Raw genomic sequence first — 25,787 nt, 5'->3', positions numbered from 1 at the left:
CGCCTGCCATATCAGCAATGTGTTTCAATGATGAAGTTTAGAACATTAAACAACAATTTGCCTGTACAGAAAGAACGTTATCTTAACATCCCGAGGTCAGAAAGAACTTGCACCAAATGTGTTACACAAGACATAGGTGATGAATTCCATTATTTATTTGTCTGTGATTTTTTCAAAGAAGAAAGAGCTGAGTTGTTACCACCTTACTATTGGAAAAAACCTAATGCACTTAAATTTAAAAAGTTGTTTGCTACAAAGAAAAAGAAATTGCTAAAGAATATTTTGGACTTTATTAACAGAATTTGTAACAGTTTTTCATAATTTGTTTATTTTCTTATTTTTTCTTATTTACTATATTAGCATATATCATGATTGTATGGATTGTATTTATTGTTCAAAATGCCCCCATGGGTTATGGACTAATAAAACTTGAACTTGTTGCGTTCACATATCTTGTCTAACAATGACGTTATGGTAAGTAGAACGGTGTTCCGGAGTCCCTGCACAACAAGCTGTACGGGCCAGTGGTTGCGCTGCAGAGGACCACTAATTATATCTCAAGATCTGGACTCCAAGTGTGATCGGCGATCGAAAAGAAGAAGAAGAAGTAGAACGGTGTAGGTGTCATTCCTCTCAGGATCAGATAACAAAAACTCAGAAAAAGTGCTCTTTGTCCTGAAAAGTGATATTTGTGTGATTAAAGGGTGATTAATAAGTCACAACTAAAGGATTTTTTTGCGACAGTTTAGAATAATAAATTATAACATTTGGTGTTTGTAAAATATTCATATTCAAGAACAATAATAATGATGGAATGTTGAAGTATGTTTTATTTCACTCTAAACAGCTCTCACCATGCTATAATAGAGCACTGTCTTCGTATATTATATGAACATATTTTGTTCCCTGGGTAGATATGGCAGCTATCCCTTTCGCCCCATTTCCCTTTTGCCCCAAGCCATATCGCCCAAGAGTCACTTCGCCTCATTTTTGCCCCAACTTCGCCCCATTTTTCTGGTTACATTTCGCCCGATTTTTTATCATGATGGAGGTTTGTGTTTAAGCAGACACACACACACACACACACATACACACACACACACACACACACGCGCACTATTTATCTCTCTGACTTTAGCCGAGTAAACATGTGGCGAAATGACTTCGGTCACTTGGGGCGAAATTGCAAGGCTGGGGCGAAGAGGTAAACACTTTGGGGCGAAGGGTAAAAACTTTGGGGCGAAGGGGTAAAAAGTCGGTGGGGCGAAATGCCTGAAATCGTGGGGCGAAAGGGAAATGGGGCGAAGTGTATGTGTACCGTAGATACCATAGGCACAATTTTTGTTTTGTTGTAAAATAGTTGTAGGGGCAGTGTTTGGAACGACCTATGCCTGTTTATGTTTAAAAAGAACTAGATAACAATGAAAATGAATCAACCAGAAATATGTTCGTGTTTAGTGATAAACGACGTTGTCAGTAGATGTAAAGCAGTTGGGTCACGACAGCACGAAACACAAAAGAACTCCTGCCAACATTATCACGCAAAACACTATATTAATGTGACAGGGATACTACTGCGTCACCCTTCAAAGCAGACTCTGTAGAGTTGTTTATAAGGCTTTTTATAGCTCGAACAGCTTTGACGACGTAACGTCCTCGAACTTTGGGAATGAAAAGACATGCCACTCAAGTTTGCCGTGTGGGTTCAGTGTCCCAATGTGTTACAAAAAACAGGTCTTTACTTTTTGACACAAGTTTTTTTTTCACATCTGTTACCCACGCGATAAAAAGGACATTCTATTACGAAACAAAGAAAACAAAGACAACGCCTGCGCCTGTCTAATCATTATTTGTATGTCTGTCCACTTCAAAGACCACTGGGCCAAAGCATTTGTGAGCGTTTTGTTTTGTCTACTACTATTCTCGTGTTTTGTTCATTCTACATGCGTATTTGTAGCTTACTGAAACAAACATTCATTAACAACCTCGACAAGCTGCTTGTTATTTTCATCATGAGGGTAGCAGATGAAAAGAAGAAACACATGACGCGCGTGTGTTGTTCAAAATTAATCAAAGTGCAATGATTCATAATAGGGGTTTCCTTTGAAACCTTTAATTATCTTTTTACTTTGCACGACCAATTAGCATTTACGACAGGTTGTGATGTTTGAACTTAAAGGTACAGGTCTTCAGGCATCCACATGCACAGATAACTTTGGACTTCCAGCTCTGCTGCAAGCATCTATCCCATCTGTGTTCTTATATTTTCAAACAGTTCTTCAACCCCAACATCCTCATTGTGGACCCAAGTGTAACTGAACACTTATTGCTAAGATCCTGTCCTCAAACAAAATTGGGTGAGTAACATAGGACAACGCCTCATAACTTTAAACATACATAAAATGAATGTAGCATGCAGTTCAATAACTTGTGATGACTTTTTTAATATTGCATTTAAAGTTTTATATCAGGGTTGGTTAACGTTTTGGTACGAGTACATTCCCATCTAAACAGGGTTTCTGTACTGCAAGTGCTGTCAAGATTAACAATTACACCCATACAGAAAATATCCGATCAAAACTTATAATTTAGCTCACAATGTAATTGGAAAGACCAGCAAACGTCAATGTAAATGTGCAAATAGATGCAGTAAAAGAAAACAAAGCAAAGCCCTTCACAACGTGTGGTGTAACTGTACTGCTCTTTAACAAGGGAGGAAAGGCATCTCAACTCAACTCAACTCAACTCAACTCAAATTTTATTGGCTTCAATTTTCATAGAAGAATTTGTCTTGCGCTTGGGAGAAAGTAAGAGTATAACATATAAAAACAGCATTCATATCACATTTCATGTATCACACACAGTAATCACTAGTATAAGCCTACAATTATCACATTTGTACCTGTATCATACATGCAAATAAATAGTATCACATTTCCACGTATCACACACAATATATACATTACATAACATACAGCAAGCTTCCATCTCCCGCGCCCCCCCCCCCCCCTCCCACACATACATATCCTCGCACGTGCGTCGACTCCATACAAATGACATCATCAGTCCATTAACTAAAATGCACAATGACTAGTAGTGGGTACATGATACTTAATACGTGCTCAACTAGACCTGCTAACTAAAATAATAACAGAAACAAAAACAAGGACTGGGCACAACATTTACACGTGTGTGACCTACTTACATCAAGTGCCTGTGATCTATAAATAACAATGATTGCGTTTAAAGTAAAACATGAATAATGCCGATGTTTTCTAACAATGAATACATAACAACTAAGATAAGAATGTATGTGCTTTCATAATATGATTATTTTATAAAACACAGTGGGGAAATTTGGAAAATAATTTTTATACGAAACTGCGCACATCGAGTCGAGCTCTGTAGCGTGTGTGTTCGGAGGCAGGAGACACACATGGCTGTGGATATTAATTGTTCGGTGGATTAAAAAGGATACCCCGACTTCGGCAGGGCAGAAGGAGGTACAAGACGGTGTGCTGTATTGCTGTGTGTGAGTGTGCTGTGCAGACCTTCTGTGTTATGTGCATGTTCTATTCTAGTCTGTCCGTAGGCTTCCTCTGAGGGCCTATTGTGTACAAGGGGAGGTCACTTCCGCCTTATAAACAAACACATGTGGAGACCCACAGAAATACCATAGCATCGTAATGAAAGAGGGCAAAAATACTAATAACAGCAAGGTAAGACAGGTCTAGGACATTATTTCTAGGACTGACTAAGCAATGGAACAACATCATGATCTTCATAAGCAAATGATAGTGAGAACAAAACAGAATTCTTACTCTTCTGACTGCTCCCAGTGATTGACATTCAAAACATCCATCCTGTTCTATTCTAAATAGTTGTAAAAAAACTTCATAAGAATAATATTAAACATACATACTTGATTTGTTTAAACATAATTCTAGTGTAAAAGTATACTTTATAAGTTGTGGAGATAATTTTAAAACATGAAGATAAAAAACACAACAATAACATGACAACATCTGTTTGTCGTCAAATAAACGTTCTGAACTGCCGTACAGAAATAACAAAACGAACAAGGTTATTGTATGGAATGCACGTGCTACATATTTTGAATGACACATGCATGGTCTCAAAGGAGTTCAATAACATATGACGTACATAATTATGGCCTATAAATGGTTTGAAGCATGCCGACATGTTCATTGTCGGATTGTTCAGTGTTTCAAAAAAGATCGTCAGCAGCTGATGCAAACTAAAAATGGCAAAAGCATTGACGCTTGATGAAAAAAAAGGCGCCAAGGGAGAGCTGGATAACTTGGACTATGTCTACTTTGCCATACCAGACATCAACGGCATCCCGAGAGGACAAGTTATTCCTCGCAAATTTGTTAAGAAAAAGACGGAGAAGGGATTGGATTTGAGTTTTGGTAAGAATCTCTTTTTCTGTATCTGTGCCTTTATTCGTCTGGCTGTTGGCCTGACTGAAAAAAAAACCTGGACCTAGTGGGATAGAACTGAATATAATTGTGAAATCAAGTTTCATGTATTGTCTTACTGGTGTAGTTTAATTGTGCTCTTGCTATATTTGATATACCGCCCTCATATGGCCCTTCGTGGTCAGCTGGGCGTTAAGCAAACAAACAAACAAACAAACAAACAAACAAACAAACAAAATATTTGTTATCTGCTTGATTGTCATTATTACACATGGAGGATTCTTTTGGTTGTAAAGAGGTTAACTCGTGTATTCCTTTTCCAAATCTTATCTTATAAGAAAAATGAACACACCTCTGTATATACTTTCAGCGACTCTTTACATGGGACCCAACTCAGAATATGTCCCGGACATGGACATTTACAAAAATTTGAAAAACGGAACTTGGATGGCCGACCCTAGCACACTACAAGTGACACCGTGGAGTGACCACAACTCACGGACAACAGGCATGGTGCTGTGTGAACTGACAGGAGAGGGAGTGGATGAAGATGCGGACACACGACAGTTGGTTAAGCGGCTTCTGGACAAGCTGAGGGATGACTTCGGCTTGATTCTGAAATCTGCTTTTGAGTTTGAGTTCAGCGTGTATAAAATGGTAAGTAGAGTTTTGTGTGTGGTTTAGCCTTATATATATGCAGTTGTGGAGTGTGGGTGTTAGGATAAAGTGTGTGTGTTTGTGTGTGTGTGTGTGTGTGTGTGTGTTTTGGTGAAGGTATTGTTGGTATTGATGTTCGTGAGAAATAACATTTCACATGTTATGGTTGATGGGGGGGGGGGGGGGGGGGGGAGGAGGGGGATTAAGGTAGCGGGGACTTGTAGTGAAACGTGTATAAATATGATCTTGTTTTGTTTACGTATTTTCATATTGACTGGGTGATAACATTTTCTTCTCATTATTTAAGAGGCGGAGGTTTTTATTAGTAGGGTCGAAGATAGGCGCCCTTGTATATTTGCCGGAGTACTTGTACAGTTACTGCAGGTTAATCTGTGAAAGCGTACACGTTTAACGAAACCATACACATTTTAGTCTTGTCATCATAACAGTTAGGCAAATAAGCGATTCTTTACGACAACCATTTTTTTATTCGGACCTCGGGGAACCGGGAAGACCTTTAACCTCTTTTCATGCCACTCATGCAGGATGACGGCACGCCCTTGGGAAGCAAACACGACCAGTACCTGGATCTTCGCAGTGTCCAGCCCGACATGGACCTCCTGCTGGAACTGCATGAAGAGATGCAGCAGGCTGGCATCGACCTCACGGCCTTAGCGTCCGAGATGGGCGCTGGTCAGTGGGAGGTGAATGTGGAACCAAGTGACGGTCTGGCTGCTGCTGACCTTGCCTTTCATATCAAGAATGCCATCAAGGTCTTCTTCAGACGTCGAGGGTAACGGCATTTAAAAAAAATAAAAAATTGTGTACCAAATTTATAGTTTACTAAAATGAAATTTAAATTAACGTAGGTCGAATGATTATCCATTTCAAGAAAAGTGTTTGTTTCATTAAATTAATTTGGACCCGCGGTCATTATGGTTATTATATTTTTTTCAGTTTGCCTTCACTCTACTACTTTTAATTCAGGATATATCAATTAATAACCGACTTGCACAAGGCACTGCAAAGGGAGCTCGTCAGCCGCAGAGGCGCGATAGTTCGCTTGGATGTGGATTAAATTTTAAGGTCGCGGCTTCAGTGATCCGACTCAATTACGTGTTACCACGTTCTTGCAATAAACAATGCACATGTGCAATCACATTTTGATATTCTCAAAAAAGTCAACGATGTACAATGAGTCACCTTCTTCTTCTTCTTCTTCTGCTTCGTTCATGGGCTTAGACTCCCACGTTCACTCATGTTTTTAGCATGAGTGGATTTTTACGTGTATGAGTCACCGACCGCATACTTTTAACTCGCTGAGTGACGCATTTTCCTTTGATTCTTCATTACTTTGATCATGCATTTTTCAAGTAAGCGGTACGCGTGGTATGAAGATAGGGTAGGCGATGTCTTGCAACTCTGTGCACTCACCCGTCCACAAATATGGCTTTTTAGAATACTTTTTCTTTGTAAATTGTATTTGAAAAAAGTCACCCTGATATCTTTAATTAAACATTTAACTTATCTTGGAAGTCAAGGCAATTGATGAATACGTCATCAACATGCAATTAATCAAACGCAATGGGTATCATTTCCAAGGTACGAAGCGACCTTTATGGCAGTACCACAGATGGGAGTTTGCACAATCCTCAACATGCTTCACTTCAACCACTCGCTGTGGACCCCTGACGGTAACAACGCCATGAAGGATGACGTCAAAGACAACGCCGTCTCCGAGCTGGCGTTACGTTGGAACGCTGGCCTGCTGCGTCATGGGGCGGCCATGAAAGCCCTGTGTTGCCCCACTGTCAACTGTTACCGCACCTATGTGTACAGTGATACGTGTTCTGCACGTGCCGACTGGTCCGTGGAGTGTCGTGACACGATGATACGGTGCAAGGTCAGAACCAAACTTTTTATCACATTCCCCTAATGGCTTTACCGTGAGGGCGTAAAGCTTACATTTTCCTTCTCACCAAACTTTTTGTCGTGACACTATGATACGGTGCAAGGTCAGAACCAAACTTTTTATCACATTCCCCTAATGGCTTTACCGTGAGGGCGTAAAGCTTACATTTTCCTTCTCACCAAACTTTTTGTTCGTGACACTATGATACGGTGCAAGGTCAGAACCAAACTTTTTTTTCGTGACACGATACGGTGCAAAGTCAGAACCATACTTTTTTTCGTGACATTATGATACGGTGCAAGGTCACAACCATACTTTTTGTCGTGACACTATGATACGGTGCAAGGTCACAACCAACCTTTTTTGTCGTGACACTATGATACGGTGCAAGGTCAGAACCATCCTTCTTTTCGTGACACTATGATACGGTGCAAGGTCACAACCATCCTTCTTTTCGTGACACTATGATACGGTGCAAGGTCAGAACCATCCTTCTTTTCGTGACACTATGATACGGTGCAAGGTCAGAACCATCCTTTTTGTCGTGACACTATGATCCGGTGCAAAGTCAGAACCATACTTTTTACCGTGACACTATGATACGGTGCAAGGTCAGAACCATACTTTTTTCGTGACATGATACGGTGCAAGGTCAGAACCAAAATTTTTGTCGTGACACTATGATACGGTGCAAAGTCAGAACCAAACTTTTTGTCGTGACACTATGATACGGTGCAAGGTCAGAACCAAACTTTTTACCGTGACACTATGATACGGTGCAAGGTCAGAACCAAACTTTTTACCGTGACACTATGATACGGTGCAAGGTCAGAACCATCCTTTTTGTCGTGACACTATGAAACGGTGCAAGGTCAGAACCAAACTTTTTGTCGTGACACTATGATACGGTGCAAGGTCACAACCATACTTTTTATCGTGACACGATGATACGGTGCAAGGTCAGAACCAAACTTTTTGTCGTGACACTATGATACGGTGCAAAGTCAGAACCAAACTTTTTGTCGTGACACTATGATACGGTGCAAGGTCACAACCATACTTTTTTTCGTGACACTATGATACGGTGCAAGGTCAGAACCAAACTTATTGTTCGTGACACTATGATACGGTGCAAGGTCAGAACCAAACTTTTTGTCGTGACACTATGATACGGTGCAAGGTCAGAACCAACCTTTTTGTCGTGACACGATGATACGGTGCAAGGTCAGAACCAACCTTTTTGTCGTGACACTATGATACGATGCAAGATCAGAACCAAACTTTTTACCGTGACACTATGATACGGTGCAAGGTCAGAACCAACCTTTTTTTCGTGAAACTATGATACGGTGCAAAGTCAGAACCAAACTTTTTTTTTGTGACACGATGATACAATGCAAGGTCAGAACCAACCTTTTTTTCTTGGTCCTGCTGTTTGAGATTAGATTGTTGGTGTATTCCGAATATTGCTGGATAAAAACATTATTCTGCTCTCAAAGGTCTGAGATAAAATTTCTGATCACAGTGGGTCAGAACCAAACTTTTTTTTCTTAATCCCTGCTGTTTATACGGCTGAGATTGGAATCTGGGTGGATTCCGAATATTGCTGGATGAAATCATAATTCTGCTCTCAAAGGGCTGAGATAAATTTCCGATCCCGGTTGGATGAAATTAGAATTTCTTTGCTGATTCTATCATTTTTAACGGGTTCAGATAAGAAATACCGTTCTAATTTATAGTTCATTGGATTGAATCCAAATTTTGATTCCATCCAGCTGTACCATCCAGAGTGCAAATCGGCTAAATGAGATTAGAATTCTTATTTTATACACACTACCTTACGAGAAGTAGAACTCTTGTTTTCCAAGCGGACATTTTTTATTCTATTTTGTTCTGCTACTGTAGAGTGTGGCCTGTGTTATATTATCCTTTTCAAATCGCCATTTTAACAGAAGCTTCTTTTTTTCCCTTGCTTTCTTTGAGGCCTTTGTTTCTTCGATTCTCTCTTCCCTGTTCCTCCTCGCTCTGTCTCTCAGTCTGTCTCTCTTTAACTCGTTTGCTTTCCTTCATTACCACCAGGTTACCAATGGCAACGTATACTTGGAGAGCAGATTAGGATCAGGACCGGCCAGTCCATACCTTCTAATGGCAGCTCATTTGGTGGCAGGCATGTCGGGTCTTCAACAGGAAGTAACTTCACCACCACCGAAGGATGCTGAGCATGCGCAAGTGCTCCCGCCTTCACTTGACGAAGCCTTGCACGCACTAGAAAAAGATGACGTTATGGAGGAAGGTCTGGGTAAGACATTTGTGTCCAACTACGTCACAGTGAAACGTCATTACGAGGTTATACCATACGCAAAGCTGTCTCACGAGTCTGATGCAGAAAAGCTCGAGTTTGAACGTCAGAAATACTTCACGACCTCCTAGAAAACTACAGTGTCATTTGCCTAGAAATACCTAAATTTGATTGGAACTCAATTTCCAATTGTACTGGGGCTAACTGAGTTCCGGGCCCGACTGTAACGGTGTTGACTTCGACATTCCAAACTTGGTATGAATAACAAACAAAAAAAAAGTCATCATTGAGACTTCATGCACAATAAAAACGCATTATCAACAGTTTGTTTGTGTGACTTGGCTTCACAAAATTCCATACCCCACTGTTTTCCCACACAATAGAGAAAACCAATAACAGAGCAGTGATCCAATAAATTATCAGCAATAATAAAGATTCATTTGATTCTTTTATAGAACTTTTCAATATGGTGTTGAGATGTGTGAATGTTAGCTGTCACAATTATTAGATGTTGTTCGTCTATGGTGACATATGTGTTACGATTGTCTATTGAGCGTTCAATTTGTCTTAATAACTAATTTAGGGGAACTTAAGCGTGCACCACACACACAGACACACAGACACAGACACACTCAGACAGACAGACAGACAGACAGACAGACAGACAGACACACACACACACACACACACACACACACACACACACACACACACACACACACACGCACGCATGCATTCACGCACTCGCGCACTCACACACTCACACACACACAGATTAGAAACACACACACCCTCACACACACTCAGACAGACAGACAGACACACACACACACAAACACACACACACACACGCACACACACACGCACACACACACATGCACGCACGCATGCATTCACGCACGCGCGCACAAACTCACACACCCACATACACACACACACACACTCACACACACACACACGCACTCACACACGCATGTACATAGCATCAGTGCATTAAGGGTGCTTTTGTGAACCTTCCATCAGTGTCCGTTTGTACTGATTTGTTTTGCGCTGTAAAGTGCACCTCTCACCGACCCCTAAAAAAAAATAGAGAAAAAAGCACGATGAGTCGGGATGTTAAAAACCTCTCCGAAGTGCAAGCGCCGTGGTTCATTTACTTGAAACTAATCCATTAATGGACTCATAATCGCTGAAAAGTTTTGTTTTTGTATTTTTCAAACTCAAAGGCCTGAGACAAACGATGTAATCTCAAAACTGACGTCATCGTCAAAGCGCATAATTAAAGGGGTGATCTTTAGAGGGGAAAAATCCTCTTATTGCCCTAATAGCTTCAAAGAACGGGTTTGGCATTTAAATGATGCCACATCACATCAAACTGGCATTCAAAACAGTGTTTGGACGTTCAATTATTGCAATTTTGAACCCTGTGTTTAGGTAAACTTTGCTGACTCTTAATTTTCCAAGCACTGTCTTTGTTTTGGATTCGTCATATTTTTTCCCCTCCTGACACTTCCAGCAGTGAAACTTGCACGCATGTGATAGATGTTAAATTTGAGCACCTAAATTCGAAAGGGTCTTGCCTGCTAGAGTTCTGGATAGTTTCAAGCAGTGAAAAAAGTCGACGAACAAAATTGGAACTCATAACAAAAAATGTTCCACATTTTAATTGATTTATTGACATTATTACGGAGACTTCTGAGTTCATTGCATGGGTGTCTGAAATGCATAACTACGAATGTCCCTTGAACTTCTATAGGTTACATGTGCAAGACCACTTCTCAAAAATGGTGTCTGAATTCAGTACCTTTAAACTCCCCCGAACTCGGCGTATGGCTGCCTGAATGGCGGGGCAAAAACAGTCATACACGTAAAAGCCCACTCATGCAAAAACATGAGTCAACGTGGGAGTTTCAGCCCATGAACGAAGAAGAAGAAGAAGAAGAAGAAGAAGAAGAAGAAGAAGAAGAAGAAGAAGAAGAAGAAGAAGAAGAAGAAGAAGAAGTACCTTTAAACAGAAACACTCAAAATACAAATTGGGATTCATAACAACAATTTTGTTAACCAATTTATATTAATGTATTAAAAAAGAAAATAATTACAAAACTGTTGGCTTTATCATTGCAAGGGTATCGGAAATACATCACAGCAAATGCCCCTCAGACTTATTAAGGTTAAATTAGCAAGACATTTTCTCCACAGAGGCATCTGAATATTTATGCCTTTAAGCAGAAACACTCACAATGCAGTCGAGACCTCAATCAATGATTGTCAAAGTGCCACAACCTTTAGACTGCAAACTGTGTCAGGATACCTCTTACGACCACAAGAACGGTTTAGTGTAGATGAAAATAAACTAAACTTTTGTCCTATTTCCAACAAGGGTCAGTCGAAGATGTTTCAACACAAACTTACACAACCAGACAGACAGGCAAGCAGGCAGGCAGGGAGGCAGGCTGACAGACAGACAGAGTGTCACGGCTGACAGACAGACAGACAGACAGACAGACAGACGGACAGACTGACAGGCTGACAGATACAGGGCAGATAGACAGACACGCTCACACACATACACACGAACGCGCAGAAGAATCAAACCAACTACTCTAACACTAAAATATATCCTCATCGAGTGAAAATCAATATGGCGAGAAATACGTTTTTATTGTAAGTTTGCCTGTTCTCCAATCGATCAACGCAGCTTTTCTAAACCTACTACTTTTTTAGTTACCTCAGGTGATTTCGAATGAATCCGCGATGCTCGCAGGCATGGCATACTTTTAGAATAAGATGCTAACATCTACGGATGTAGATTTAGTGTTCTTGAGGGCAGAACTGAATGCAAAAATAGAGAAAAACAAGTCGCGTGAAGCGATATAAAAACATTTAGTCACTCTGTAGGCATCAAACTATAGGATCAACTTCCAAAAAAAGTAATCGGCGAGAATACATTCAGATAGTCTCGGCTAACCATACCCGAAGACTGAGACGGGTCACGCTCGTCTCTGCGAAGCATGCGAACATTATACTCAACCTAAGCGCGTTTTTTAAGTAAATATAACATATCTTTATATTTTTGAATTCAGGAGAAGACGAGGAATACAATGCAATGATGTTTTAATCTGTAAGTGAAAATGTGTTTTTAATGACAAATTTAATGAGCAAATAAATTAACTAATTATTAAGCTTCCGAGCTGAAATGCAATCCTAAAAGAGTCAAAGATTGCTTGACCCAAATTTCAATCCATTTGGTTGAACAATGAAGGCGTGGCAGCACTGCCTCAACTATCACTAAAGGCCGGATATGACATCATCAAAGACATTTATAAACAAGTCGCGTAAGGCGAAAATACAACATTTAGTCAAGTAGCTGTCGAACTCACAGAATGAAACTGAACGCAACGCAAGAGCTTGTTTTTAATCCGCATATAACATATTTATATGTTTTTGGAATCAGCAAATGATGGAGAATAAAATGAACGTAAATTTGGATCGTTTTATAAAAAATTTTTTTTTTTTTACAATTTTCCGATTTTTAATGACCAAAGTCATTAATTAATTTTTAAGCCACCAAGCTGAAATGCAATACCGAAGTCCGGGCTTCGTCGAAGATTACTTGACCAAAATTTCAACCAATTTGGTTGAAAAATGAGGGCGTGACAGTGCCGCCTCAACTTTCACGAAAAGCCGGATATGACGTCATCAAAGACATTTATCAAAAAAATGAAAAAAATATTCGGGGATTTCATACCCAGGAACTCTCATGTCAAATTTCATAAAGATCGGTCCAGTAGTTTAGTCTGAATCGCTCTACACACACACACACACACACAGACACACGCACATACACCACGACCCTCGTCTCGATTCCCCCCTCGATGTTAAAACATTTAGTCATAACTTGACTAAATGTAAAACAAGTCGCGTAAGGCGAAAATACAATATTTAGTCAAGTAGCTGTCGAACTCACAGAATGAAACTGAACGCAACGCAACGCAGCAAGACCGTATACTCGTAGCATCGTCACTCCACCGCCCGTGGCAAAGGCAGTGCACGTGGAATTGACAAGAAGAGCGGGGTATTCGTTGCGCTGAGAAGGATAGCACGCTTTTCTGTACCTCTCTTCGTTTTAACTTTCTGAGCGTGTTTTTAATCCAAACATATCATATCTATATATTTTTGGAATCAGGAACCGACAAGGAATAAGATGAAAGTGTTTTTAAATTGATTTCGAAAAATAAAATTTGATAATAATTTTTATATATTTAATTTTCAGAGCTTGTTTTTAATCCGAATATAACATATTTATATGTTTTTGGAATCAGCAAATGATGGAGAATAAGATAAACGTAAATTTGGATCGTTTTATAAATTTGTATTTTTTTTTACAATTTTCAGATTTTTAATGACCAAAGTCATTAATTAATTTTTAAGCCACCAAGCTGAAATGCAAAACCGAACCCCGGGCTTCGTCGAAGAGTACTTGACCAAAATTTCAACCAATTTGGTTGAAAAATGAGGGCGTGACAGTGCCACCTCAACTTTCAGAAAAGCCGGATATGACGTCATCAAAGACATTTATCAAAAAAATGAAAAAAACTTTCGGGGATTTCATACCCAGGAACTCTCATGTCAAATTTCATAAAGATCGGTCCAGTAGTTTAGTCTGAATCGCTCTACACACACACACACACGCACACACACACGCACGCACACACGCACATACACCACGACCCTCGTTTCGATTCCCCCTCGATGTTAAAATATTTAGTCAAAACTTGACTAAATATAAAAAAAGATACAATATTTGGGGATATCATACCCAGGAACTCTAATGTGAAGTTTCATGAAGACCGGTTCAGTAGTTTTCTCTGAATCGGTCACACACACACACACACACACACACACACACACCCACCCACCCACACACACACACACACACACACACACACACGCAAGCCTCGCACGCACGCACGCACGCACACACACACATACACCACCACCCTCATCTCGATTCCCTGTTTATGTTAAAACATTTCGTCAAAACTTGACTAAATGTAAAAAGAGAGAAAAAGTCAAATAAAATGTTGAGCAAAAATAACAATACGCACATTAAAACAAACCATAAATGGTCAAAAGTGAATAGTGCAGTAACTGAAAGAGCATACTTGAACAAGTCGCGTAAGGCGAAAATACAATATTTAGTAAAAACGACAATAACGACGCAGTACAAAGAAAAATGTAAAAATCACAGTAAACATTGTACTGTTTTAGTCCCACAAAGAATGACATAGGCCATGCGCCAAAACAAAGTTAGAGTGACTTGTGCTGTCGACCATGTTAAAAATCAATAAAGAACAAGCGATTTGCAGTGCAGTTGCTCTAGCCGTCAACATATGTTTATTTGACGAATTCTGGGGTCGATGGAATGAGAGGGTTTACCTCACTGACGTCCATCCGCTTCTCAAAACGCAAACAAGCAGCTTGACGGTCAAGTAGCACCCACAGGGCTTATTCGCTACAAATCATTTCAGCTATTTGTTTTTCCCATCTTGCAGTGGTAAGTATAACACATAGGGATTCAAGACAGCAGTCCTCCACTAACGAATTGAACAGCACAACTGACCCGTTTATATTGATACAGTGAGTGGAACCCCATATTAAGACCCCCCAATTAAAGACTTCCTCCTTTTTCAGACCCTCCTTCCTCAGATGTTCTGTTCATAGCCTCTGTAAATTTACCTCCATTTTACGACTCCCTCCATTTTACGACTCCCTTCCTTTTAAGACCTGGTTTTATTAGATTTTGAAGGTCGTAAAAGGGGGGTTATACTATAGACACAAATCATGAACGCTCGTTTTTTTCCGGACTGACCTCTGACCCACACGTTTGTTAGTATCCCTCTCAAGACAGGTTACTCTAAACGTTTGTGTCAGGCGTGCCAATAGCTGAAAGACGCACGCATGCGCCTTTAACCCAAATGAAAGCATTTTTGCTATGCATCGTGTCTTCATAAATAATTATTGTTAAACGGGGTATCCCTTTTTGTCGAAATAGTTCGCCTTTATAGTATCGATGGTGACGGGCGCAGTCGCCTAGTGGGTAAGACTCCGGCCTCCTTTGCGAAAGGTCATGTGTTCGTGGGTTAAGGGTGGAGATTTTCAAAAGTCTACTTATGTGCGAACCTGCTAGTGCCTTAGCACCCTTTGTGAGTACACGCAAGCACCAAGACCAAGTGCACACGGAAAAGATCCTGTAATCCATGTCAGAGTTTGGTGGGCTATAGAAACACGACAATACCCAGCATGCTTCCCCCGAAAGCGGCGTATGGCTGCCTAAATGGCGGGGTAAAAACCCCAGTCAAACACGTAAAAGATCGTGGGAGTTTCAGCCCATGAACACAGAAGAAGAGAAGGTATCGATGAGAACTTGCATTAAATCCCACGTTGGTCTCATCAAAACGCGGGTGTGGACCCCTTGTTTCCCCTTGTTGTGCAAATCTCCCCCATTGCTGAAAATACAACATTACCGACGCCTTAAAGGGAATATATCTAACAAGAAAACTGTCACGACCACAGAGATATCAACACGATGCTACCACGCTGCTTGTTCGATAATGGCGTTCCAGCTAAGTTCTTAATAAGACTTTGCCACGCGGCTTTCTGTGAGCCACGACCCGGCTTTTGTGGAAGCGAGGGGAGAGCGTGCAGCTTCCCGACCCCACCCCGATCAAACCACGCTCATGGAGATCTTCCCACGTTTAGCCCACGATAGGCCACGCTCTCGGACAATTTTACAACGTAGTAGAAGCGGCCGCTATGTGTGACTGGGGTATAATGGAAAGAACATCGTGCACGCTCTTCACTCTCCTTCATTTAAAATCTCGCTGCAGTCTGAAGTGATTGATTTCCCGTTTCATTCATGCTCTCTGTGCGCCAATCTTTTGAGCCCAGAAAAACTCCATCAGATACAACCGTGAAGAATATTTTCGTAACGGTGTAAAGTTGGATTCTTCTTTGACGGTAAGACACTATTTCTTTTTATCATAATAATTATGACATTTAGTTAATGCGAACTAATTATGCGATTTTGTTCTCTCTCGTAGAATGTGCTGTTCAGTATTGTCAGTTGGAATTTATATTTCGAGAACACAACAGACTATTCTTTAATGTTTTCTTAGCTGAGTGTATTTAGTGCCATAGACAATAACATGTATGTAGTGGCAGGGATTACTCAACCTCTGAAATGAATAAATCCAAAAACAAAGAGACTGCCAACGTTCTGAAATGAATAATAAAAAGTAAGTAAGTAAGTAAGTAAGTAAGTAAGTAAGTAACGGGAAGTAAGTAAGTAAGTCAGTAAGTAAGTCAGTAAGTAAGTCAGTAAGTAAGTATATGAGTGAGTGAGTGAGTGAGCGAGCGTGCGATTGAGTGAGTGAGCGATTCAAATCAAATCAAAATGTATTTTTTCGAGGGTTGTGGCATAAGCATTACAAACGAGCTTTTTTTCCTACCAATTAACTCGCGATTGAGTGAGTGAGTGAGTGCGAGCATGAGTGCGTGCATTAGTATGTGTGCGAGTGAGTGAGTGAGTGAGCAAGCAGATGCAAGACCAGCAACCAAAAGATAACCACACACACACAAACAGACTATTAAAGGCAAAAACAAGATGAAGAAAAAGCCTGACTGAACTTTTTTAAGAGAAAAAAACATAAACCAACAAACAACGAAGATAGCAACGCTCACACTGCCTTCACCACCCACGGAGTCTCATTTAGTTTTACATACTGTTTACCGTATTTCTCTCTGTCTGTCTAATGTTTCTCTGTCTGTCAGTCTGTCTGTCTGTCTGTCTGTCTGTCTGTCTGTCTCTCTCTCTCTCTGTCTCTCTATTTCTCTCTCACACAGACACACACACACACACAAACACACACACGCACACACACACACACACCCACACACACACAACACACACACACACACATTTTGGTAGTGTGCACTTGATATATTTTTTCTTTTGGAAACATGAACAATTGGGCTCATTGGTCACCTTGACTCTATCGATGCATCTTGCCTCAATTTTAAAAAATACAACTCTTCCACAGCGAATAAAAAACATTGACAGAGCTAATTTTAACGAAAAGTCTATTACTCAAACTTATGTTCACCAGTTCAAGGACTTCTCTTTGTTGATTTTCTGCCCACGGTAAATATAAATATTATATATTTTTCTTTAGACTAGAGTTTTTCTTTAGAAGAGTTGAACCATGCTCCTGAAATCGTTATGCGAACATTTTCTCTGAACACTTTCTTTCGTTTAGTCTGTGCGTAAAGAATGTTTTTGTAAATGCTTCCTTCATCTGTGCAGTTGAAATCGTGACAGATATGTTGTTCTAAATGTCTCTCCTGTACTCACTCGGTGTTTAAATAGAGAATTCTACATGGCTTGCTTATTGATACCAGGTTTATGTGAGTTGTTTTATTGAAATATTGACAGGAGAAACGAAAGCGAGCGCTCGCGTTTCATTATCTAAAACTACAACAACAAAACAACTCGTGTAAACACACACCGGGGACTGTGTTCCGCCTTATTTCAGTCGGGCTCGTTGTTCCTCTGTTTTCAGCCGGGTCCGATGTCACGCAAACGTAAATGTCTTCATATAAACACAAACTATGACTTTCACACTTGTCTAAGCTAAAATTGATGAATGTCAGTAGAAAGGGGAATAATTGCTTTCTTTGTAGACAGCTACTTACGTCTATTGATTATCTGGCTAATTGACAGTGGCCGAATGTAAGGCCTGCATGCGGATTTTTGTGTGAAAAATGAAGGTTCAATGTAAATTTCTCTCAAACATGGATTTGAACAACAAATATTCCTCTATTGTTACTATTTTGGGTATAGCTATGTTTATCTGTATCAATTTCGTGCTTCAATACGTCATCATTATGTCATAATCAATCAATCAATCAATCAATATGAGGCTTATATCGCGCGTATTCCGTCTAAGCGCAGGGATTTATTTTTTTATTTTTTTATTGTTATTTTATGCAATTTATATCGCGCACATATTTAAGGCGCAGGGATTTATTTATGCCGTGTGAGATGGAATTTGTTTGCACAATACATCACGCATTCACATCGGCCAGCAGATCGCAGCCATTTCGGCGCATATCCTACTTTTCACGGCCTATTATTCCAAGTCACACGGGTATTTTGGTGGACATTTTTATCTATGCCTATACAATTTTGCCAGGAAAGACCCTTTTGTCAATCGTGGGATCTTTAACGTGCACACCCCAATGTAGTGTACACGAAGGGACCTCGGTTTTTCGTCTCATCCGAAAGACTAGCACTTGAACCCACCACCTAGGTTAGGAAAGGGGGGAGAAAATTGCTAACGCCCTGACCCAGGGTCGAACTCGCAACCTCTCGCTTCCGAGCGCAAGTGCGTTACCACTCGGCCACCCAGTCCCTAAGAAGCAATCAAAACAAGCAAGTGGTGTACGTTTTGTTCCGCGCTGGGCCCCCTACATTTTTGTCTGCGTTCCGTGCTGGGCTTGCTTTTGTTCCGCGCTGGGCCCTAGGAAATGACAGAAAGATGTGCAATTGTTATGGAAATTAAAATATGTTGTTCCTCTGCAAGTGTGTAAATGTAGGCATTAGTAGCCTATATGTGTTTCAACGATGTTAAATATGCTGTTCCATGTATACAGATAGTCTCAATAGTGCAGTGTGAGGGGTTTGCACACTTCTTTTAGACTTTTAGACTTTTATGTTTTTTCAAAAATGTGACTCATGTAAACAGATTTTTCCATTTCTTTACCAGGGAAAAAACCCTTACATCATAATATTTCAGCCACAATAAAGTGTAACCACCCCCCCCCACACACACACGCACACACATATACACACACACAAAAACACACGCGCACGCGCGCACACACAGACGCACACACAGTCAATGAGAACAATTTTCTTTTAACTGTATCGCTCTTTTCTTAGACTGATATTTTTTCAAAGTAGACACCGACCCCCCCCCCCCAATTCAACTCCATAGGAAAGTAAACAAAACCACACACAAATTACTTGACCGCACTTAAGTGACTAACACACACACACACACACACACACACACACACACACATACACACACACACACACACGTGCATACCTTCGCGCGGGCAAGAGAGCAAATAAGGTAAAACTTAGCATAAAAGTAAAGAAAGATCAATTATTAAGAAAAGTACACGTTAACACATCAAACAGACTTACCTGCATTGTAAAAAATATCTTGCCCACATGACATCAGTATGGTTGGAATTAAACTACATGTAGAGAATAAAACACTACAACAGGAAGAAAAAAACACGATTTTTAAAAAAAATTATCGACCACATTTGGACAGCAACTGAATGAATTCTTCTGTAATTGCAACATGTAACTCACGTAAAAGCATTTATCTATTTCTTTACCAGGGAAAAAAGAATGTTTCCCAATCAGATCATAGTATTTCTGTCATAAAAAAGTGTAACCATCCCTCCTCCACACACACACACATACACACACACACACACCACACACACACACACACACACACACACACACACACACACACACACACACACACACACACACACACACACATACACACACACACACACACAAACAGGCGCACCCTACCCATTACACTTTCATAAAAACCAAACGGAAAGAATAATTTATTGTTGAAATTTTGCTTTACTCTGCTGGCTAAAATTGCCCGAACAAACGGAATAGAGCCAAGTTAAGAATCACGGCATCTTAGTACACAAGGTCAGATCGTGCATTTCCTGGCATGACGCGACAGCTGTGCTCTAAACTTGAACTGTGCCGAACATTTGGCACAAGAATACCCCAGATTAAAGTGCACGCGCTTTTCATGATCATGCAGGCTTTTTCTGCTGCTGTAGGTCTTGGAACAATGTTCACAAGCGGTCCGAGCATCTATAGCTGTGCACCTGTGCCTCTTGGGGTTGACATTACGCTTGTCAGCAAATTTCTTGTTGCACTGAAAACGAGTATGGCTTGGTTTTTAGGTGGACAGAGTTTGTATGTGCGTGCAAATTACTCGCTTCTCTGAAGCACTTGTGGCAGATTTGGCACTCAACACTACAATTGTCTTCATGGTGCAGTCTTGTATGTCTTGTTAAAGCTCTGGTGTTACCGTAGCTCTTTCCACAATGCGGACAAAGATGGCCAGTACGTTCCGGTTGTGACCGCTTAGGGGTTGACGTCAGTGGCAGACCAGCACTTGTGCTTGAGGCAACCTCTACTTCATTGCTGATATCCAGAAAGCTATCCAGGGTAACAGCTGACACCTCCATCTGTTGAGAAAATCCCTCAAAACGCGTTAAATTTGGCTACAAGAAATGCGAATCTCATCTAAGAAGTGGTCCCAGCGCGGAACACTTTCAGTTGATATGATGTCCCAGCTCGGAACACATGGGTGTCCAGCGCGGAACGAAACTCGACTGACATGGGTTTTGGTTTTACTTCTCTTGCCTCAACGCCTTAAAGCAGGTTCGGGAAAATGCATCAGCATAGCAGCAAGAAACTATAGAACAAACTTATGATACAGAAAAGCCATAACATGATACCGTTGCTTATCATTTCTTCATTTTGATCAGTTTGCGAGCCCAAAAAGCGACATTCCGCAAGTATTTCAAGCCGATGCGGGTCACATACTAAACCTAGTCAGATAAAAACAAAAAACAGCAATAGAGAGACAAATCACTTAGGTTAGTGCAAAAAACATCCGTTTTCGGATGTGAGTTTCCTAGATGACATAGTTTGTACTTTAGTGCAGACACTTACGTTTGTGTGACACCAAGCCCGGCTGAAAACGGAGGAACAACTAGCCCGGCTGAAATAAGGCGGAACACAGTCCCCCGTGTGAAACATGGTACCACAGAGCAAGCCCCTCCCCCCCCCCCCCCGAAACCGTTTTAGGCGTCAAATTTAGAAAGAACGGTGCCCAAAGTGAAAACAAGAGAAAAAGCCCAAACGTTTCGAGATTTGTATTTTTGCAACTGTTTTGACATTTTGTGCAAGTTATTCAGAGAGGGTGAATACAGCGAATGAAATTGTTTTGAGCGCTCTAGCGCCATTAGCTTGTCAAAACGGGAGGTGGTCCGTATTAGGCAGTGATCCATATTAGGCAACCTTCCCCTACGAAATATACATCTCTGGACCTCGCTGAAGCTCGCATTTTTCATGATCCACCAACTTCAACCATTTAATATTCACTGAGACTCGGCATGTAACATCTACATAATTATAGTGTTCTGTTTATTCTACATTCTGCATTTGGGTGCCATCTGCTTCAAACTTTCCAAAGTCGAAGTGCCTAAATTGAAGACGCGTCTTCTGGAGCTTCGATTTTTTCTCCAAAGCCTCGTGAAATCTTTGACGTCAAAGCAAAAAGACGCCACAATAGGAACTATAGCGTCATCAGTAAATTCTCAAAACTCGTCCAGTGGAAGTTTTACAAGAAAGAGCAAAATTAATTATGCAAAAGTTTTTCGAAAATGACGTTTGTCTCAGTGACTTTGTCATTATGAGCAGTGGAAGATTAGGTCTCCTCGAGACTGTAGTTTGAGCGGACCTCATTTACATGATATACACACGTGTGAAGAAATTGTTTATTTATCACATGGGTGGTATCTCTTAGTTATGCATAATATAGGATAACATTAAGAACTGGCGGCCAATATCCCTGCTTAACATATCCTATAAAATTTGTTCGTCCTGTATTGCGAATAGATTGAAAATAATGTTACCTAAGATTATTAGTGAACACCAAACAGGTTTTATGAAAGGAAGATTTATCGGGGATAATATGTTTGCTGTATGATGTGTTGACGTTTACTGAAAGAGAAAATATACCAGGTTTGCTGCTTGCAATTGATTTTGAAAAGGCGTTCGACAGTGTGTCCTGGCCCTTTTTACAAAAAGCATTGGATTTTTTCAATTTTGGAAACGATGTAAAACAGTGGATACGAGGTTTTTTTTATCAAGATATACAGACATGTGTTACAGTAAATGGCCAATATTCTGGTTGGTTTAATATAAGAAGAGGCGTCCGACAAGGCGATAGCCTCTCACCATATTTGTATTTAATATGTTCCGAGATACTATCATTAATGTTACGTAATAATTATGTGATAAAAGGATTGAAATTGAATAACGCGGAAGTGTTATTGTGTCAATTTGCGGACGATACAACTCTTTATTTGGATGGCAGTAAGGAATCGTTTGTTGAATGTGTTAAAACTTTACAGACATTTTCTAAATTTTCCGGATTAAAGATAAACAATGAAAAAACTCAAATTGTCTGGATTGGAAGAAAGCGAAATTCACAAGAAAGATATATGAGGGATATGAACTTCTGTTGGGACCCTGGGATTTTTAAAGTATTGGGAGTCAAATTTTCGACAAACACCGGCAACATTCTGGAAATTAATTATGAAGGAAAATTAAAAGAGATTAAAAGACTTTTAAACGATTGGAGCAGAAGACAGTTAACACCATTCGGTAGAATTATAATTTTGAAAACTTTGGTCCTTTCAAAATTGGTTATTTATTAACTGTATTACGTCGCGATATAACCTTGAATGGTTGAAAACGACGTTAAACACCAAATAAAGAAAGAAAGAAAGAAATTAACTGTATTGCCAGACCCACCCGAAGACTTTTTACGAGAAGTGAATGCAGCCTTTTATTCCTTCCTGTGGAATGGTAAACCTGCAAAGATTCGGCGTAATGTCGTTTGCAGACCCTATTGCAATGGTGGTCTGAATATGATTGACATTTACACTTTTGTGGCATCAGTAAAGATAAATTGGATTCGCAGATTAAAGATGTTTGAATTTGATGTAAAAAAGCTTATTTTTGGTATGATACCTGGAATGAAAGACATATTTAAAGTGGGTGCCGAGTATGTAAATGTGTTAATGAAACGATGTGGTAACAGTTTTTGGAAGGATGTTTTGAAACATTATAAGAAATGCTGTTCCTTAAGCGAGGTAATTAATGTGAATGATTTTGTTTCCGAATGTATACATTACAATTTGAACATTATACGAGACCACGGTACAATAGTAAATAAGGAATGGATTGAAAATGATGTAGTGTTTGTCCATCAGTTGCTACATTTAAATGGACATTTCTGTACCTTTGAAGAATTTAGGTTAAATTTTCCCTTTTGTTCAAATTTTTTTTATTCTATGAGGGAGTGATTAAGTCCTTACGAAAATATCAGAGAAAAGTAAAAATTGATTCGTTGAATGGTTTTCAGATTAGGGATTATAAACCCTGGCAGATTATTTGTAGAGGCAAACAGGCAATTAAAGAAGTCTTTTTGAAATCAAAATTTGATGATAACCCTGCAGGCATGAACAGATGGAATATGTATTTTTACAACCTGAACTGGAAACAGATTTTTGATAAGTGTTTTAAAACAACTAAGGACACACAGTTAAGATGGTTCCAGACCAGATTGCTTCACCGCATTCTTGGTGTTGCTAGCCGGTTATTTGTTCAAAAGATTCTTGACAGTCCCCTTTGTGCCTTTTGAAAAATTGAAAATGAAACAATTTCCCATATATTTTGGTACTGCCCGCTTAGTCGGAAATTTTGGACTGATTTGGAAGATTTGTTAAACAGAAGTGGTATTTACCGCGCAAATGTTCTTTTTACAGAAGAATTTATTTTGTTTGGGTGTATGAACAATGTTAAGGTAGATGTGGTTTTGGATTTTATCATTTTGTTTGCAAAGTTTTATATTTATAAGAGTAAGTTACAAGAGACAAGGCCACTGTTATAAATATTTTTAAGAAATTTGAAATACAGATTTGAAATAGAAAAATATTCCAGTTTCAATTCTGGTAACATTACCAAATTTGTAGAATTATGGTCCCCATATGAAGAGCTGGTTAGGTAGTACGCTAGATTGTGCAGAGATGTGATGATTTGCGTATATATATGTGTTTTTGCTTTGATTTTTGTTTGTTTGTTTTTTGTTTTTGTTTGACGGTATCATTAACTGACTGTAGTAATATTAAGCAGGTAATACGTCCATAATGTCAAGTATTGTAATCTGCATGTTATGTTAAGCTCCGGCCTTACTTGTAGGCGAACGGTATGTTATATTTCCGTCTGTCTGTTATGTCCTAATGTTGTATATATATATATATATATATATATATATATCTTGTATACTTGCCATTTACATATTTATTATAAATGTTGATGGATGAATGATGATACATTGTAGACGGATGCATGTTATTGATTAAAAGCCCCACAATGATGATTGTGCTTGGCAAAAAAACAAAAACAAAAAACAAAAAAAACCATTGTGTCTGTGATTATCCTTTTCTTCATTTTTACACAGAACAATGGAGCAGCGTGGCTGGAGTCGACATGGAAAACTTATATTGGTCTTTGTCCTCATTGCTTTGAACGCTGAAGATGTCATATGTGGGTATGTCAATATTTCTTTATCTTTTTTCGCGTTTTTTTATTGTGCTTTTTCTTTCCTTGAGCTTGAATTCTCAACGAGACAGGAGCTTAAATGAGTGGACTTATTATTCGGAAGGCAGCTTTCCTGTTTCGTTTCTGCTTTGACGTGGTTAAAATATTCCTTCGTGCATGACTAGTGTTTTGATTTCAATCGCAAAGCTTCTCAGTTATTGCTATTGATTTGCGCTGGACATGGTCCTTTACCATGCGTTTATAATACGTCAATAAATGCAGTTCTTTGTTCTCTACCTCAATAAACAATAAAATGAGGATGAAAGTCGCTTGTTATAATTGCTATGCTGGTTATTCTCCCAGGCGCCAGGAGACTGGTTCCGCACAACTCTCACTTACCCTTTTACACATGTCGTATGCATTTAGAGCGCTCACTTCCCTTTGTTCATCAGACCAAAGAATAGACGTTTTCCAGAAAATGAAGTGCACGTTGGATATTATGCTTTTTATTTTTTCGAAAACATGGTCATTGTTCACTGTTACGCTGACGACGTACGTGTTTGCAGCTTGTCTCTCCTTCAAGAAGGATAACTCTTCTACAGCAAACAAAACTTCAAACTTTCAAGCCATCGTCTAACGTGTTCCCCCATGCGTAACTATGCAGTAAGGAAGGGAGTGAGGGTTCAAGTTCGAAGTCTCACAACGAACACAAACATAGGTTGAAAGTAGGGGAAGGGCTCCTAATATGGACCATTTGTGATTTTTCTGTATTTAATATTTGCTGAATGTCTATCAAAGCTATTTTACTCTAATTAGGCCTAACGGTTAACCTAAGAGAGAAGGTCTACCAAACACAAAATAAAACTTCTTCGCAAGAAATCAAGCTAGTTATCAGCATGAAACAAAAAGCGGTCCATATTAGGAGCCCTTCCCCTAGTAGCAAATAATGTTCTGCTGTAAAAC

At 39.7% G+C, this 25,787-nt stretch overlaps 1 protein-coding gene across 1 annotated transcript; it reads left to right on the top strand.

Annotated features, from left to right (window-relative positions):
- The first annotated feature begins 2,288 nt into the window (after positions 1 to 2,288).
- LOC138962585 (lengsin-like) lies at positions 2,289 to 9,754 on the top strand. Its single transcript, XM_070334450.1, has 6 exons — positions 2,289 to 2,357; positions 4,225 to 4,433; positions 4,813 to 5,099; positions 5,645 to 5,892; positions 6,702 to 7,002; positions 9,091 to 9,754. The coding sequence occupies exons 2-6, from the start codon at positions 4,265 to 4,267 to the stop codon at positions 9,439 to 9,441; spliced, it is 1,356 nt and encodes a 451-aa protein (XP_070190551.1). The 5' UTR covers positions 2,289 to 2,357; positions 4,225 to 4,264; the 3' UTR covers positions 9,442 to 9,754.
- Positions 9,755 to 25,787: the final 16,033 nt, after the last annotated feature.

The sequence above is a fragment of the Littorina saxatilis genome, linkage group LG3 (genome assembly GCF_037325665.1).
Source record: "Littorina saxatilis isolate snail1 linkage group LG3, US_GU_Lsax_2.0, whole genome shotgun sequence".
Taxonomy (NCBI): Eukaryota; Metazoa; Mollusca; class Gastropoda; order Littorinimorpha; family Littorinidae; genus Littorina; species Littorina saxatilis.
Note: the sequence above shows the minus strand (reverse complement) of the source record. Positions and strands in the feature narration are given on the sequence as shown.

Bases quoted from the DNA above. Each gene is read 5' to 3' on its own strand.
- LOC138962585 (XM_070334450.1), top strand. From the start codon at position 4,265: ATGGCAAAAGCATTGACGCTTGATGAAAAAAAAGGCGCCAAGGGAGAG. The intron at 4,434-4,812 runs GTAAGAATCTCT...ATATACTTTCAG, and splicing joins GGGATTGGATTTGAGTTTTG to CGACTCTTTACATGGGACCC. The intron at 5,100-5,644 runs GTAAGTAGAGTT...CCACTCATGCAG, and splicing joins AGTTCAGCGTGTATAAAATG to GATGACGGCACGCCCTTGGG.